Source organism: Cynocephalus volans, chromosome 4 (assembly GCF_027409185.1).
Source record: "Cynocephalus volans isolate mCynVol1 chromosome 4, mCynVol1.pri, whole genome shotgun sequence".
Classification (NCBI taxonomy): Eukaryota; Metazoa; Chordata; class Mammalia; order Dermoptera; family Cynocephalidae; genus Cynocephalus; species Cynocephalus volans.
Genome location: NC_084463.1, coordinates 96818936 through 96831737, shown reverse-complemented (window position 1 = coordinate 96831737; position 12802 = coordinate 96818936). Strand labels below are relative to the sequence as shown.

The 12802-nt window shown below is 46.5% G+C and overlaps 1 protein-coding gene across 1 annotated transcript; it reads right to left on the bottom strand.

Moving 5' to 3' along the window:
* Positions 1-7550: 7550 nt before the first annotated feature.
* On the bottom strand, positions 7551-12629 carry KCTD14 (potassium channel tetramerization domain containing 14). The gene is made up of 2 exons (XM_063092407.1): positions 12551-12629; positions 7551-8228 (listed from the first exon to the last, which is right to left on the bottom strand). The coding sequence occupies exons 1-2, from the start codon at positions 12596-12598 to the stop codon at positions 7560-7562; spliced, it is 717 nt and encodes a 238-aa protein (XP_062948477.1). The 5' UTR covers positions 12599-12629; the 3' UTR covers positions 7551-7559.
* Positions 12630-12802: the final 173 nt, after the last annotated feature.

Genomic DNA, 12802 nt, shown 5'->3' with positions numbered 1-12802 from the left:
GATCCAAACCCGTGGTGGGAGCAGCGCTTCGCTCCCAGCACTGCACTCTCCCGAGTGAGCCACGGGGCCGGCCCCAAATACAGGTATATTTGGCACTTGAAGTTGTTCCATAGCTCACTGATGTTCTGGTCATTTGTTTTTTCAGTGTTTCTTCTCTCTGGCTTCATTTTGGATATTTTGTATTGCTATGCCTTCAAGTCCACAATTCTTTTCTTTTGTGATGCCTCATTTGCTGTTAAGCCCATTTAGAATATTTTTTTAAATAGCTGTGTCATTACATACATCTTTTATTAAATTAATAAACTTTATTTTTTAGAGTAGTTTTAGGTTCATAGCAAAATTGGGCAGAAAGTACAGAAAGTTGTTATATATCTCACATTCAGTGTATTTTAAGTGTATTTTCCATCTCAGATGTTGCAGTTTTTATTTCTAGAAGTTCAATTTGGGTCTTTTTTTGTATCTTCCATGTCCCTGCTTAATATGCTCAATCTTTCCTCTAGCTTCTTTAATATATGGAATATACAGATGCTCCTCAATTTAGGATGGGGTTACAACCTGATAAACCCATCATAAGTTGAAAATATCATAGTTGGAAATGTATTTAATACACCTAAACTACCAAACATCGTAGCTTAGCCTAGCCTAATTTAAACATGCTCAGTTGGGCAAAATCATCGAACACAGAGCCTATTTTATGATACAGTGTTGAATATTTCATGTAATCTCACGTACAGAATACTCAACATACACTATAGAGTATCTGTTGTTTACCTTTCATTCTACTACTGAATGTGTATCACTTTCGCACCATAGTAAAGTCAAAAAGTCATAAGCTGAACCATCATAAGTTGGAGACTGTAGGGATAATAACTGTTTTACATCCTTGTCTACCATTTCTATCATCTGTGTTTCGGTGTATCACCTATTATCATCTCTGATCAGTTCCTACTGATTGATTCTTCTCCTCTTTATGGCTTGTATTTTCCTACTTCTTCGTAAGCATGGTGATTTTTCATTGGATACTTGAAATAAATTTTACCTTGTTGGGTGCCAGATATTATTACACCCCTATACATACTCCTCAGCTTTGTTCTCAGGCGTGGTTAAGTAACTTGAAAACAGTCTGAATCTCTCATGACTTGTTTCTAAGCTTTGTTAGGTAAAACTATAACAGCATTTAGGAGAGACCTGCAGAGTTCATGAAGGTGGGAGAAGCCACGATGAGAGAAAGAAAGGACCACTCTGACCGTTTCCAGCCCTAACCACTTCAAGACTGGCCCTGGTATGCACACAGAGCAAGAGCTGGCAAAAGCCACTGCCATGCCCTTTGTATAAAGTTGCTTGGAGGCTGCAGGGGAAAAGAGGGCCTTAGTGGCCCCCAGGCCAGCAAGATCACTAACAGGGTTCCCATGGACCCACATATGAGTGAGGGGCCACAGACAACTGAAAAAAGGAGCCACTCAGAGGTTGGTGAGTCATTGGAAGGGATCGGCGCAAGGCTCACCCCATGGGAAGTGTTTGGAGGGCAGGAAGTAGGGGAGACAGTGGGGCACAGCATGGATAGCGGAGCTGCCCTCCAATCAGCACAGGACCACTCAGTGGAGACTGAGTCAGGAATACAGAACTGCAGGGGGTACAGTTTACTGAAAAGACTCAGGTCCAGACCAGAGTTTATACACAGCCCAGGTGTACCCGATGTCACAAGACCTGGAAGTACTTAAAAAGTCACTAATTAAAATCTGAGCTGCACAAAAAGCCTTTCCCAGGGCATCAACAGCAAAGCAGCAATTTAGCTCAACCACAGAGCTCAAGTGCTGGTTTCTACGGGAAGTTCCCCTATTTTAGAAGTAAGCAAAGGGCAACAAATTAGTTCTAGTGCACGGTTTATGTGGTGGGGGTAGCTAATAATCCAACACAGAACTGAAAAAAAACCCAAAAAACCCACAGATCAGAGAAAAATTCTGATATTAACCAGTAAAGGTCTAACACTACCAACGAACACCTATAAAACACCTATAAAACCTAGAAGGACTGGAAGACTCCCAGAATCCCAAGCCAGGGTGGAGGGAGGGCTGAGGGCCTCAGTCATGTCCCCAGACATTGGCATCCAGCCCAGCGATGACCACTGAGCTGCCACTAGAAGCACCCCAGGCTGCTGAGCCTAGGCAGTGGGGGGCTGAGAGCCTCAGCTATGCCCCCCTGAAATCCGCATCCAGCCCATCCACGACTGAACCACTGCCAGAAGCCCCCTGGGCTCCCCTGCCAGAATGAGGGGGGCACCACGGGCCTTGACCACGCTCCTCTCCTCCCACCACTGCTCCACAACATCTTAGAATGTAAAAATAATAATAATAAAAAATAAACATTTTTTAAAAAGAAAAAAAAAAACAAAAACAGAACAGCATCTAGTCTAGTGTAAATTTTCACCACTATGGCAAAACCTTTTTACTCTGAGGTCCAATGAATTGAGGTCTTTCACTCTGGCTGTTGGGAATGTGCACTTTTCCTGGTCCTGTGTAATCTCTGGACAGTGTTCCCTGTAATCTTTCTTTAGCCAGCCTTGGGTTACAGTTGTCCCTTAGTATCTGTGGGGGATTGTTTCCAGGACCCCTCGCAGATATCAAAATCTGAGGATGCTCAAGAGTCCCTTATATAAAAGTCATATTTACATATAATGTATGCAAATAGTTGTTATTTTGTATTATTTTTTATTGTACTTTTTTCCCCAAGTATTTTCACTTAGCGGTTGAATATGCAAATGCAGAACCATAGATACTGGGGTGGAGGTGGGGTGTCCTAGTATAGTTTCCTCACATACATGCACTGATGAGTATGCCGCTGTATACTCAAGAGGGACCTCATGTGGGTCTCCAGAGTTTTTTCTGTGCAGCCCTCTCCTCTCTGATACTCTGCCTTGAAACTCTTGCTGCTTTAGCTTTGTTGAATTCTCAGATCTGTCTCCTCAACTCAGTCACTACCAGTCTTTGCCTGGGTTCCCCTCCTTGTACCACACCCTGAATATCTTCTCTAGTCAGCGAGCTGGGATAATTATTCCACTTATCTCATTTGCTTCCTGTCTCTCAGAATTCCCTGTCCTTAGTTGATTAATGTGCAATGTGTTGAGACCCATTGTTTCATATATTTTGTCCAGTTTTCTTTTTAGCAGCAGGTAGGTATGGGGATCCAAACCCTTGACTTTAGTGTGATAACACTGCACACTAACCAACTGAGCTAACCGGCCAGCCCTTGTCCAGTTTTTTCACTGTTTCAGGTAGAAGGGTATATCCGGCGCCTGTTACTCCATCTTGGCCAAAAAGGGAAGTCTCTAGGGATATATATTACAGTTGCTTTGAAGTTCTCTCTTTATTCTCTGTTACCTCAAGTACCTTTATTCTGGTTTTTTCTTGCTGTTGTTGCTGTTTTTGGTTTCTTTCTGATTTTCACATTATAAGCTTTCTTCAGATGTCTGTCTCTTAAGAGTAAGGTACTGAAAACAGCTGGTTGGAACCTCTGTATAGGTAGGGCAAAGATTGCTGGTTATGTCCCCAATATTGATTTTCTCCTCTCTTAAGAACACAATTGAGTTGAAGACGGTATTGTGCCCAGCACACACATGCACACGTGTGCACACACCCACACACAAGCAGTTACATTTTCCAGTCTCGCATGCTGCCTATAGTTGTGGCCATATGTCACAGTTCTAGCCAACAAAATGTTAGCAGATGTCATTGGCTGGGACTTCTGGGAAAGTCCCCAGAAAGGAAGTGTATCAGTTATCTGCCACTGAATAACAAACCACCCCAAAACATAAATATTTAAGACATCATTATTTACTCATGATTCTGCAATTTGGGCTGGTCTTATCTGGGCATTCCTGGGGCCATTAGTCTGGCTGAGTCATACGGTAGCTCACCTAGGGCTTGATGGTCCAAGATGGCCTCCTCGGTTCTTCTTCTCATAATTTCTCCAGTGGAAGAGCCTGGCCTCCTGTTATGGCAGTAGCAGCATTCCAAGAGTGCAAGCCTCATGCACACGTGCTTATCAAGCCTTTGTTTGTGTCACATTTGTTTATATTCCATTGGCAAACAAGTCACATTGCCAAACCGAAAGTCAACCTGGGAGAGGATTATGCAGTTCTACAACTGAGTAGTGAAGCAGCCTATTGCCAGTCAGGGAAGCATCACAGTTGTCAAGTATGGGGGCAGTCCTGTAAGTGGTCAAGGACATAGCTTTTTGGCAAGCCTGGAAGCAGCTATAATACTACTAGCTCAGTATGGGACCCCTTAGAACATACCAAAATTCTAGTGCTCAGAGAACAATCCCATATAGTAGCTAGTTGGGAACTTTTCTATATATAATCCCCAAGCCTTTAGTTAAGTGTTGACAAATATTGTACCTTGTATTAGCATGGTGTATCCATGCTCAGGCTAGAGTAATAGAGAAAAAAAATATCCCCACCAATAGGATCTATTGACCGTAGCTCCACACAGGCCCTAGAAAAATCATGGTCCAGGAAATGCAACAATTTGAACAATGGGCCAAGTGGTACTGATTAGCCTGGAGCGAGATGGTGATGGGAAAAAAAAGGCTGGGGCAAGGAATGATTCACACTAGAAGTGCAACACCACCAATTCCAAGGACTCCCAGAAGCAATTGAAAAAGACTTTGATGGAGGAGGGAGGTTAAAGTTCTCAGGTCAAGTAGATAGGGACTTAGTGCATCAAGTAATTTTGGATCAATATCAAAAAACAAAAGGAAATTGTTGTAGACTAAAAGAGAGACTAGAGCTGTTTTTCTCAAACTTTGATGAATTTTAGAAATATCTGGGGGGGACTTTAAAAGCCTAATGGTCAGACCACATGCCAAAATAAATTAGAATCTCCAGGGATGAAACCCAGGCATCATATTTTTTAAAGCCATCCAGTTGATTGATTCCAATATGTGGTCAAGGTGAGAACCACTGAACTAAGGAAACCTAACAACCAAGTCTAATGTGTGAACTTTGATTGAATCCTAGGACTTTTAAAAAATAAGGCTATAAAATACATTTGTGAAACAACTGTCAAAATAGAGATTACATTTAATATTTTAGATTTGTTAACTTTTTTAGAAGTGAAAAGGTGATCGTGTAGGAGAAAGTCCTTATTCTTAGGAAATGTGAGCTGAAGTGTTTAGGTGGAGGGGAGTGTCATAATATTTGCAACTTACCTTCAAATGGTTCAATAAACAATTATATATGTATACATACATGTGTATGGAGAAAGAGATAGCACAAATTTGTCAAAACAGTAATAACTGGTGGATCTAAGTGAAAGGTTCACCTTTTCTGCAGATTTGAAAACTTTCCATATAAAAAGCTGGGGAAAAGTTAATTTGAGGAATTAATGTATGAACATCGGTACTTATAAGCAGATGAAGTCCTACTTGGAATCCCACCTGAGATTATTAAACTTCATGGAATCATGCATATCTGCACCCAGGTGTGACTAGGGTGAGGCCAGTGAGATGCCTATTCCTGGTCCTGATCTGCACAGTAAATTAATTTCTGCCCCTAGGATTAGAACAAATAGGTGATTAGGACAGGGATTGTGCCAATGTAGAGGACTGATCACCCCTGGTTTGGGGTAGACTAGTGAATGGTCATTGGCCTGAAGTTAATGAGACTATAGCAGTGTTTTTCAACCTTAACTGAACAATGGAATCATCTGAAGGAGATTTTAAAAATATTCTTGCCTGGGCCCCACTTCTAGAGATTCTGATTTATTTCAGGGTTGTCTGGGTATGACCTAGACAGTGGCATGTTTAACTCTCCCCATATGATTCTAATGTTGAGGACCACTGTTCTACATACTGTCTTATACAACCTGAGCAACTATAAAGGGATTGGTAAGGTTCTCGGGGACAATAGGTATGTGGTCTCACCAGAGTTGGAAGAGACTTTTTAATTATCATCTGAGACACACAGAGATTCTAGCAACAGGAGGAGCCAGGAAAGAGTTCTAATACCATGGAGACTGGACTTTTTTCTCAAGAGTGGGGCAGTATATTAAAAATACTTGGGCATAGGGGCAACACAACAGCCCTAAACCTGGAGTTCCCACAGGGATAAGCTGAATCACTATTGTAAGTCGTAAGCATTAGAGATGACTGCCCAGCCTTTAGAAGAAATTGCAAAGTACCAAAAACTAAAAGCATCCTCAAGGAGTCAGGCTCCAAGCCCAAGAAAGAGGTTTTTGGACCTTAGTTGAAACGTGCCACAGGGATACCACAGGAGGGAAAGGTTCAAATGGTTTGTAAAAGGTCTGGATAGACAGTGGTTATCTCAGTAGGGTGCAAAGCCAGGTTCCTGTGGGTACATATAGTCTCTCCTGAGTGGGAGGTTATTTCCGGATCTGTCACCACAGAAGCAGAGTTCCAAAGGAAAAAGAAACAAAGTGAGGGAGGATTGCGTAGGCTGTAGGCTGACCAACACTTCCCAGTTTCCCTGGGACTTTCTGAGTTTGGGTAATGGAAGTCCTGTGTTCCGGGAAACCCTTCAGTCCCAGACAACCCAGAATGGCTGGTCACCCTACTAGGCAGGAATGGGAGCCATCTATGTTGGACCTGGCCTTAGAGAAGGATGAATGTCCACACATGTCCTACTTAGAGTTAGGTACCGTGTTAGGTTGAGAAGCAGAACTGAAATGGAGACTCTCGTGCAAGTGGTTTATTGAGGGAGTGCTCTTAGGAGAAGTGGAGCAAGGAAAGCAGGGTAGGGCAGAGGAAGAAAGCAAAGCAAGAATGTGCTCTCAGATGAACACTGACTTCAGCTTGATTCCATGGGAAGCTTTTGTACCTTCATACAGGAGAGGTGGCAGTTCTTTTTTAGAGCAGGTCTTAAAATTAGAGTGCATCAGAACCAACTGGAGGCCTTGGTAAGCCAGATTGCTGGGCCATCCTCCAGAGACAGATTCAGTAGTTCCGAGGTGGGGCCTGAGAATCTGTATTTCTAACAAGTTTCCAAGTGACGCTGATGCTGCACTTTGAAAACCACTGATCTAGAGAAGAGGACAGTTGTGAGGCTAAAGCAGCCAGCACACAGCGAGTGGTAAAGGGGATCTGGGAAGCATATACTCCAGATACTAACTTAGCATATTCCTTATGAAGGCACAGGCCAGGTCTAGATGGACTGAACCACAGCTGGGGCTGGGTAGACTACATCTTTAGGTCGTGCTATCTAGATTCATGGCATCCTGTAATTTTCCTCTTATCTCACATCTCCTGCCAAAGCATTGTTGAAACATTCTAACTTATCTCCGCCTTGTTATTGGACTTCAAGAGAGGGGTCTGGCAGGTATATGAGGCTTTGAAGAGGGAGCCGCTGCAACTCGCTAGGCAAGTACAGTGGAGTCAGTTCCAATGAATGGGACGTCCTCAAATCGGGGATAAATATTTGGGAGCAAGGCTCTAGACCCACCTTGGAAGTCGTCTGATGTTTGCTTCTGAAATTAAAGATGGCTTTTGATGGCAACTTTTAATTACATAAGCCCCACCAGAGTTCATAGTCCCGCCTGGGGGGATCACCACCAGGTGAAGATGAATTTATAGAAGCAATGGCTGACCTTGACCCAGAATGTCTTCTCTGAGTAGTGCTGAAAGAACACCTTGTACCCCTGAGCCTCAATGTCCATCTTCACGCAGTGCAGGAGGTCGGTGGTGTCTGGGGCCGCCTTCCAGGGCCCGAATTTGACAACTGACTTCTTGTCAGCCTCCAGGGCCCGCAGGGGCTCCGTGCAGCGCGCCTCCTCCTCCTCAGTGCGCACCACGCACACCAGCACCCTTGACTCGCGCGCTGCCACGGCTTCGGCGCGTGCCAGGCGCACCAGGAGCTCCAGGTTCTCGTTGTAGCCAGGGACTCGCAGCAAGAACTGCTTCCGAGCCACCTGTTCACCGAAGATCTGCGGCATGTCCTCCAGGAGCTTGACCAAAGGCTTGATTTTGTAGAACTGGGCCTCACGGTACACCTCGGGGATGTGCTGCGTGGGCAGCTGCCCGCTGCGCAGGTAGTCCAGGATGGGTCTGAAATATGTGCCTGAACGATCGATGAAGATGCGGCCCTCTGCATCCGTGCAGGCCTTGACTGAGCTGGAAAACATCTCTGCCAGCACTGAGCCCGGGCATTTTCTCAGGGTGCCCACAGTGGTGGTGTAGAATTCGCCCCCCACGTTCAGTTCCACAATGGTAGATATCTGGGACACAAGAGGCAGAGTGAACCAACAGAGCCACCACCAGGGAGCTCAAGACTTGTTTTCATCCAAAGAATAACCTGGTACAGAACTTAGGGAAGCCATAATGATTGGCTTCAGCTATTGAAAGGCCCATCTTACTGAAGGGGGTTATATTTATGCTGTATAGCTCCAGAGGGTGGGCATTTTAAGGAGGGAAAAGACTTCAGTTTGAGACAAGAATACCCATTCAAGCACTTAAACTTTCTCCTTTAAGTCACAGAATGTTAGGAAAGGAGGCTGGCATGGAAGGAAGTCCCAGTGATAATACTTCCAAAGTCTGTGGCCTTTGGCAAGCATTTTTCCCTCCCTAGGCCTCAGTTTCCACATCTATAAAATGGGGATATGAAGTTGTTGTGAAGTCAGGAGCTCCCAGCTTGGGATGTTCAGATCTAAGATATAGTAAAGGGGAGGAGGGGAGCCAGAGAGAGCATTATTGAACATTTCAGAAAGGATGAAGAAACCATACATGTATCCGTTCAGGAAGCATTTCATGAGTACTTACTGTGTATCCACATCCTGTGCCAGGAGATGGGGACAAAAACTCTTATTTCATATAGCTCAGAAGTTCTGATTAGCAGCTGGCATGTCCTTGATTGATTTTTTTTTAAATGGAATTTGTTTGATGGATGTTGTTCAAAATATGGGCTCATGCGGCTTAAATAATAATAGGAATATCCTTGGTGGTAAAAAGGCCAGTAACACTACATTCAGTGGGTACAGAACTGCTTCATAAACTGTGAAGTATGGTGCAAATGTAAGTTAAATTTAGCCATTGAACAGAATTTTTAGAGGCCACCTCTCTGTGCCAGACCCTGGACTGAGCACTAAGGATGCAGGTGAGAGCAGGTGCCTGCCTTGAGATGCTCACATGCCACTTGGGGTGGGGACATGGAAACAGACTCAAGCTGCATTCAGAGAATACTTGGTGCTGCTGCAGAGACCCAACACAAATGCCAGAAGACCATATACTGATTATTACACAGGAGGTGATACACCAGTTGCTATCTGTACAAACCAGCCTCCTGAACAACTTTCTATTACTTAAAATTCACTCACTCATTCAGTAAAATATGTATGTGCCTACTTTGTACTTTGTGCCAGGTACCTGGGACACAGTGATGAACAAGCAGGACATAGACCCTACCCTCAGTCTAGTAACTGTGCACAGTGCTTTAAATGCATTATCTAATTCAATCCTCTTAATACTCTTATGAAGTATGTATTAAATCCCCATTTTACAGGTGAAGAAACTAAGGCTTAAGGAGATGAAGTAAATTGCTGATGGTCAATCAACTATTTAGTGATGATGTCAGAATTTGAACTCAGGTCCATTTTACTCCAAAGCCTGAGCTCTCAGTTTCACTCAAAGATAGAAGGGATCGGCTCTTTTTGCAGATGTGCTGGAAGTTGTCAGAGAAGGTTTCCTAGGAGATGTGATGGCTGCTGCAGAAAAGATCTGTGTGGTATATGAGGAAAGGCTGGATTTCCATGGGTCATTGCAGGGCCAAGGATGGGGCAGGGCTCAGGAATGTCCGTCAGTCTGATTTAGGTGTGACTTCATTCTCAGCTGGTCTGTGGGCTCTACCTCTAAGATTAAAATACTGGAATACAGAAAGTGAAAGGCAACCAAACTACTGGGGAGAACTGAGTTGCCATGGCAACATCTCCTACCAGGGGACAGTTCTGCTGGCAGGAGGGGAGAGAAGGCAAGAGGAGAGGATGTATCCTGACAGCAGCCAAACAATAGAGCTGAGAAAAGTAAGCCCAGAACCTATGGCTCCTTCTTTCTCCCATAAACCTCAAGGCCTCTTGGCAGGGCTGTTTGGTTAATGCTGAGGTCACCTCTGTAAAGCAGGCAGTTAAAGTGAAGTTGCAGACTTAACCCTTGAATGGACCAATACGTTCTCATTATTCCTATCCACTAAAAACTCTCAGGCCTTCCTAATGGCCCCATTGTACAGGCAAGGAAAGCTCAGAGAGAAGAGTCACACAGCTAGGAAGTAATGAAGTTGGAGGTGGGATCAAACTTATATCAGTATGATTCCAGTACAGTATGTGTGTCTTAACCCACCCCCTCCCCACACTCTGCCCCACTGCTGCCAATAATTAGCTATGTGCCTGGGGCAGTTCACTTTCCTTCTCTGGGTCCAAACTCAGTCACCTGAGAAACAAGGAGGCAAAATGGACGAAGAGAAATCCAAATTCCTCCAGCTCTGAAAGTCTAATGAATCCAATCACTTCACATGTCCTTTCTGAAGCTAATTTTCAGATGCTTTGCAAAACAGCTTCCTTCCCTGACATCTTCAGCTCTTCTTTATTTATCAAATAAGACCCCAGCCCCCTTCCCAAGCTTCTTAATTCTGTCCCTCTTTTCTCTCCTTTTCCCAAAACTCCCTATCTCTTTGCAAATCCCATACCTCCTGCCTCATCCATAAATACTGCCATACATGTTTCTAACAGTTAGACTTCTTTTCCATTCCTCTTCAGGACCACCTGCCCTTCCTCGTGGCTCCACTTCCCCATCTTTACTACCAGTCATCCTGCCAAAGGATTCCTAAGTGGGAGGGAAAGTCATCCCAGGCCCTGTGGGCACAGGCTAGGGAAGACATGGTCTTTAGGAGCCCCTGCTGGGTGCCAGGCCAGTGCTGGTCATGAGGACACAGGAATGAATCAAGCCCAGTTCCCACCCAGTTCCATCCTAAAGGGTCCCTACACATCTGCACCTCCCTACAAATATTCCTATTTCCTTAGGTCACCCTCAGCTGAGTCATTGGAGGGACATCTCCATTCAGATGTCCCCCAAGCCTCTCAAGATCTCTCCCACCCCACAACCCTGACCTTTTCCATTGTTCTCTATCTCAGCTGTCTGAGCCAGAAACCCAGGGTAATCTTGCATTCCACCCCCGCCAACCTCCCCACAAGCATAATCAATCACCAAGTCCTGGCAATTCGATCTGCCTGGACAGTTCCATGGCTCCCCACCCCCTCTAGTGCCCTCTCCCAGTCCATTCTCCACTCTGAAATCAGAGTAGCTTTTCTGAAGTGCAAATCTGCTCATCACTCTCTGCACTAAACACCAGAGTGACTCTTCATGCCCTTCCACGTAAACTCTACACTCCTTAACAAGTTTTACAAGGTCTTTTGCAACTGGGCTGCTGCTTGCCTCTAACAGTCAACTACCAGAACCACCTGCTTCTCCCCGCCTCCACCCCGCACCCACCCAAGACAGAGCAGGCTGAGCCCACCTACCTCCAGGACTTCACTCACTTGCCTCCCACGCTCCCTTCACTGAGCCCACTCATCCTTCAAGCTAATTCCTCCAGTACTCCTTCTGGATGGGTTGTCTCCTTGTGATCCCAGAGGGCCCTGTACATCCATTGTCATGGAAATTCCTCTCCTGTAATTCCCTGTTTCTTCATCCCTATCCCCCATTAGACTGTGAGGTTCCTAAGGGAGGGATATCCCTGTCACTGGTACCTAGTACAGGGCTCAGGACACCAGGATGCTCAATAAATGTCTGTTCAATCGAATGGAGCTTACTCTCAGCTGTGATTTACAGGAGCACCCGGTATTCTGTTAAAGGCCAATCTTGCCCTAGTTGGCAGAGTGCACAGTGCTGGCTCCGTCCATCACCTTTGTCTGGTAATTCATTCAGGTATTTATTGAGAACTTAGGGCGGCCCTGGCACGGAGCAGGTGGCTTTGTCAACAGCCAACCACAATGACGTTATCATCGCCCTATCGGAAAGCGCCACATTCTCCCCACTGCTGGATTGCTGGGTCTGCTTTCCCTTCCTCCGTGTCTTCAGGAAGGCGCTTAGTCCAGAAGAGAATCAGAATCTTCTGCTCCTACAGTGCACCCAGCCTTTTCCTGACTTTCCTCCCAGCAAGCGGGGGGACTCGGGACCCAGACAGAGGGCAGGGGCAGGCTGCAGGTGGCGGGGGCTGGGGAAAGGGAAGGACAGGGGGAGAGCCGCGCACTAGGGCAGGACCGAGGCCTGAGAGAGGAACTGGAACAAAGACCGCGTGCACGGGGGCAGACAAACGAAGGCAGCGGCGTAAGAAAGAGGGGGAAGAGGGGAGGCTGGGCACGGCCGAACAGGGACGGCGAGGGGAAAAGAGACCCCCGGCCAGAGGTGCGGGAGACGCAGCCCGGAGGGAGGCAAGGGCGAGAGAAGCTGGAAAGGAGTCAGAGAAGACCGAGGCGGCGGGAGAACCCGAGCGGAGAGGCGCGGGGACGAAGCGGGTCCCAGCCCGCCCGTCCACCCGGGGCCGCGCACTCACCGTGGGCGGGCCGGGCCGCAGGGACCGGGGCGCCGTGATGAGGCTCATCCTCCGGGTCCCGCCGGCGCCTCGCACTGCGCTGCCCTGCCAGGCACAGACACCTGTGGCCGGCGGAAGTGCGCCTGGCTCCCCGCCCCCGGGGTGGCGGCAGCGGGGCCCGGGCGGGACGCGCCTGGGCGGGGCGGGGCTTGCGCTGAGACCCTAGGAGGGTCCCTGCCTCTCTCTGGGCTTCGGGCTCCCCGAGAGTCCGAC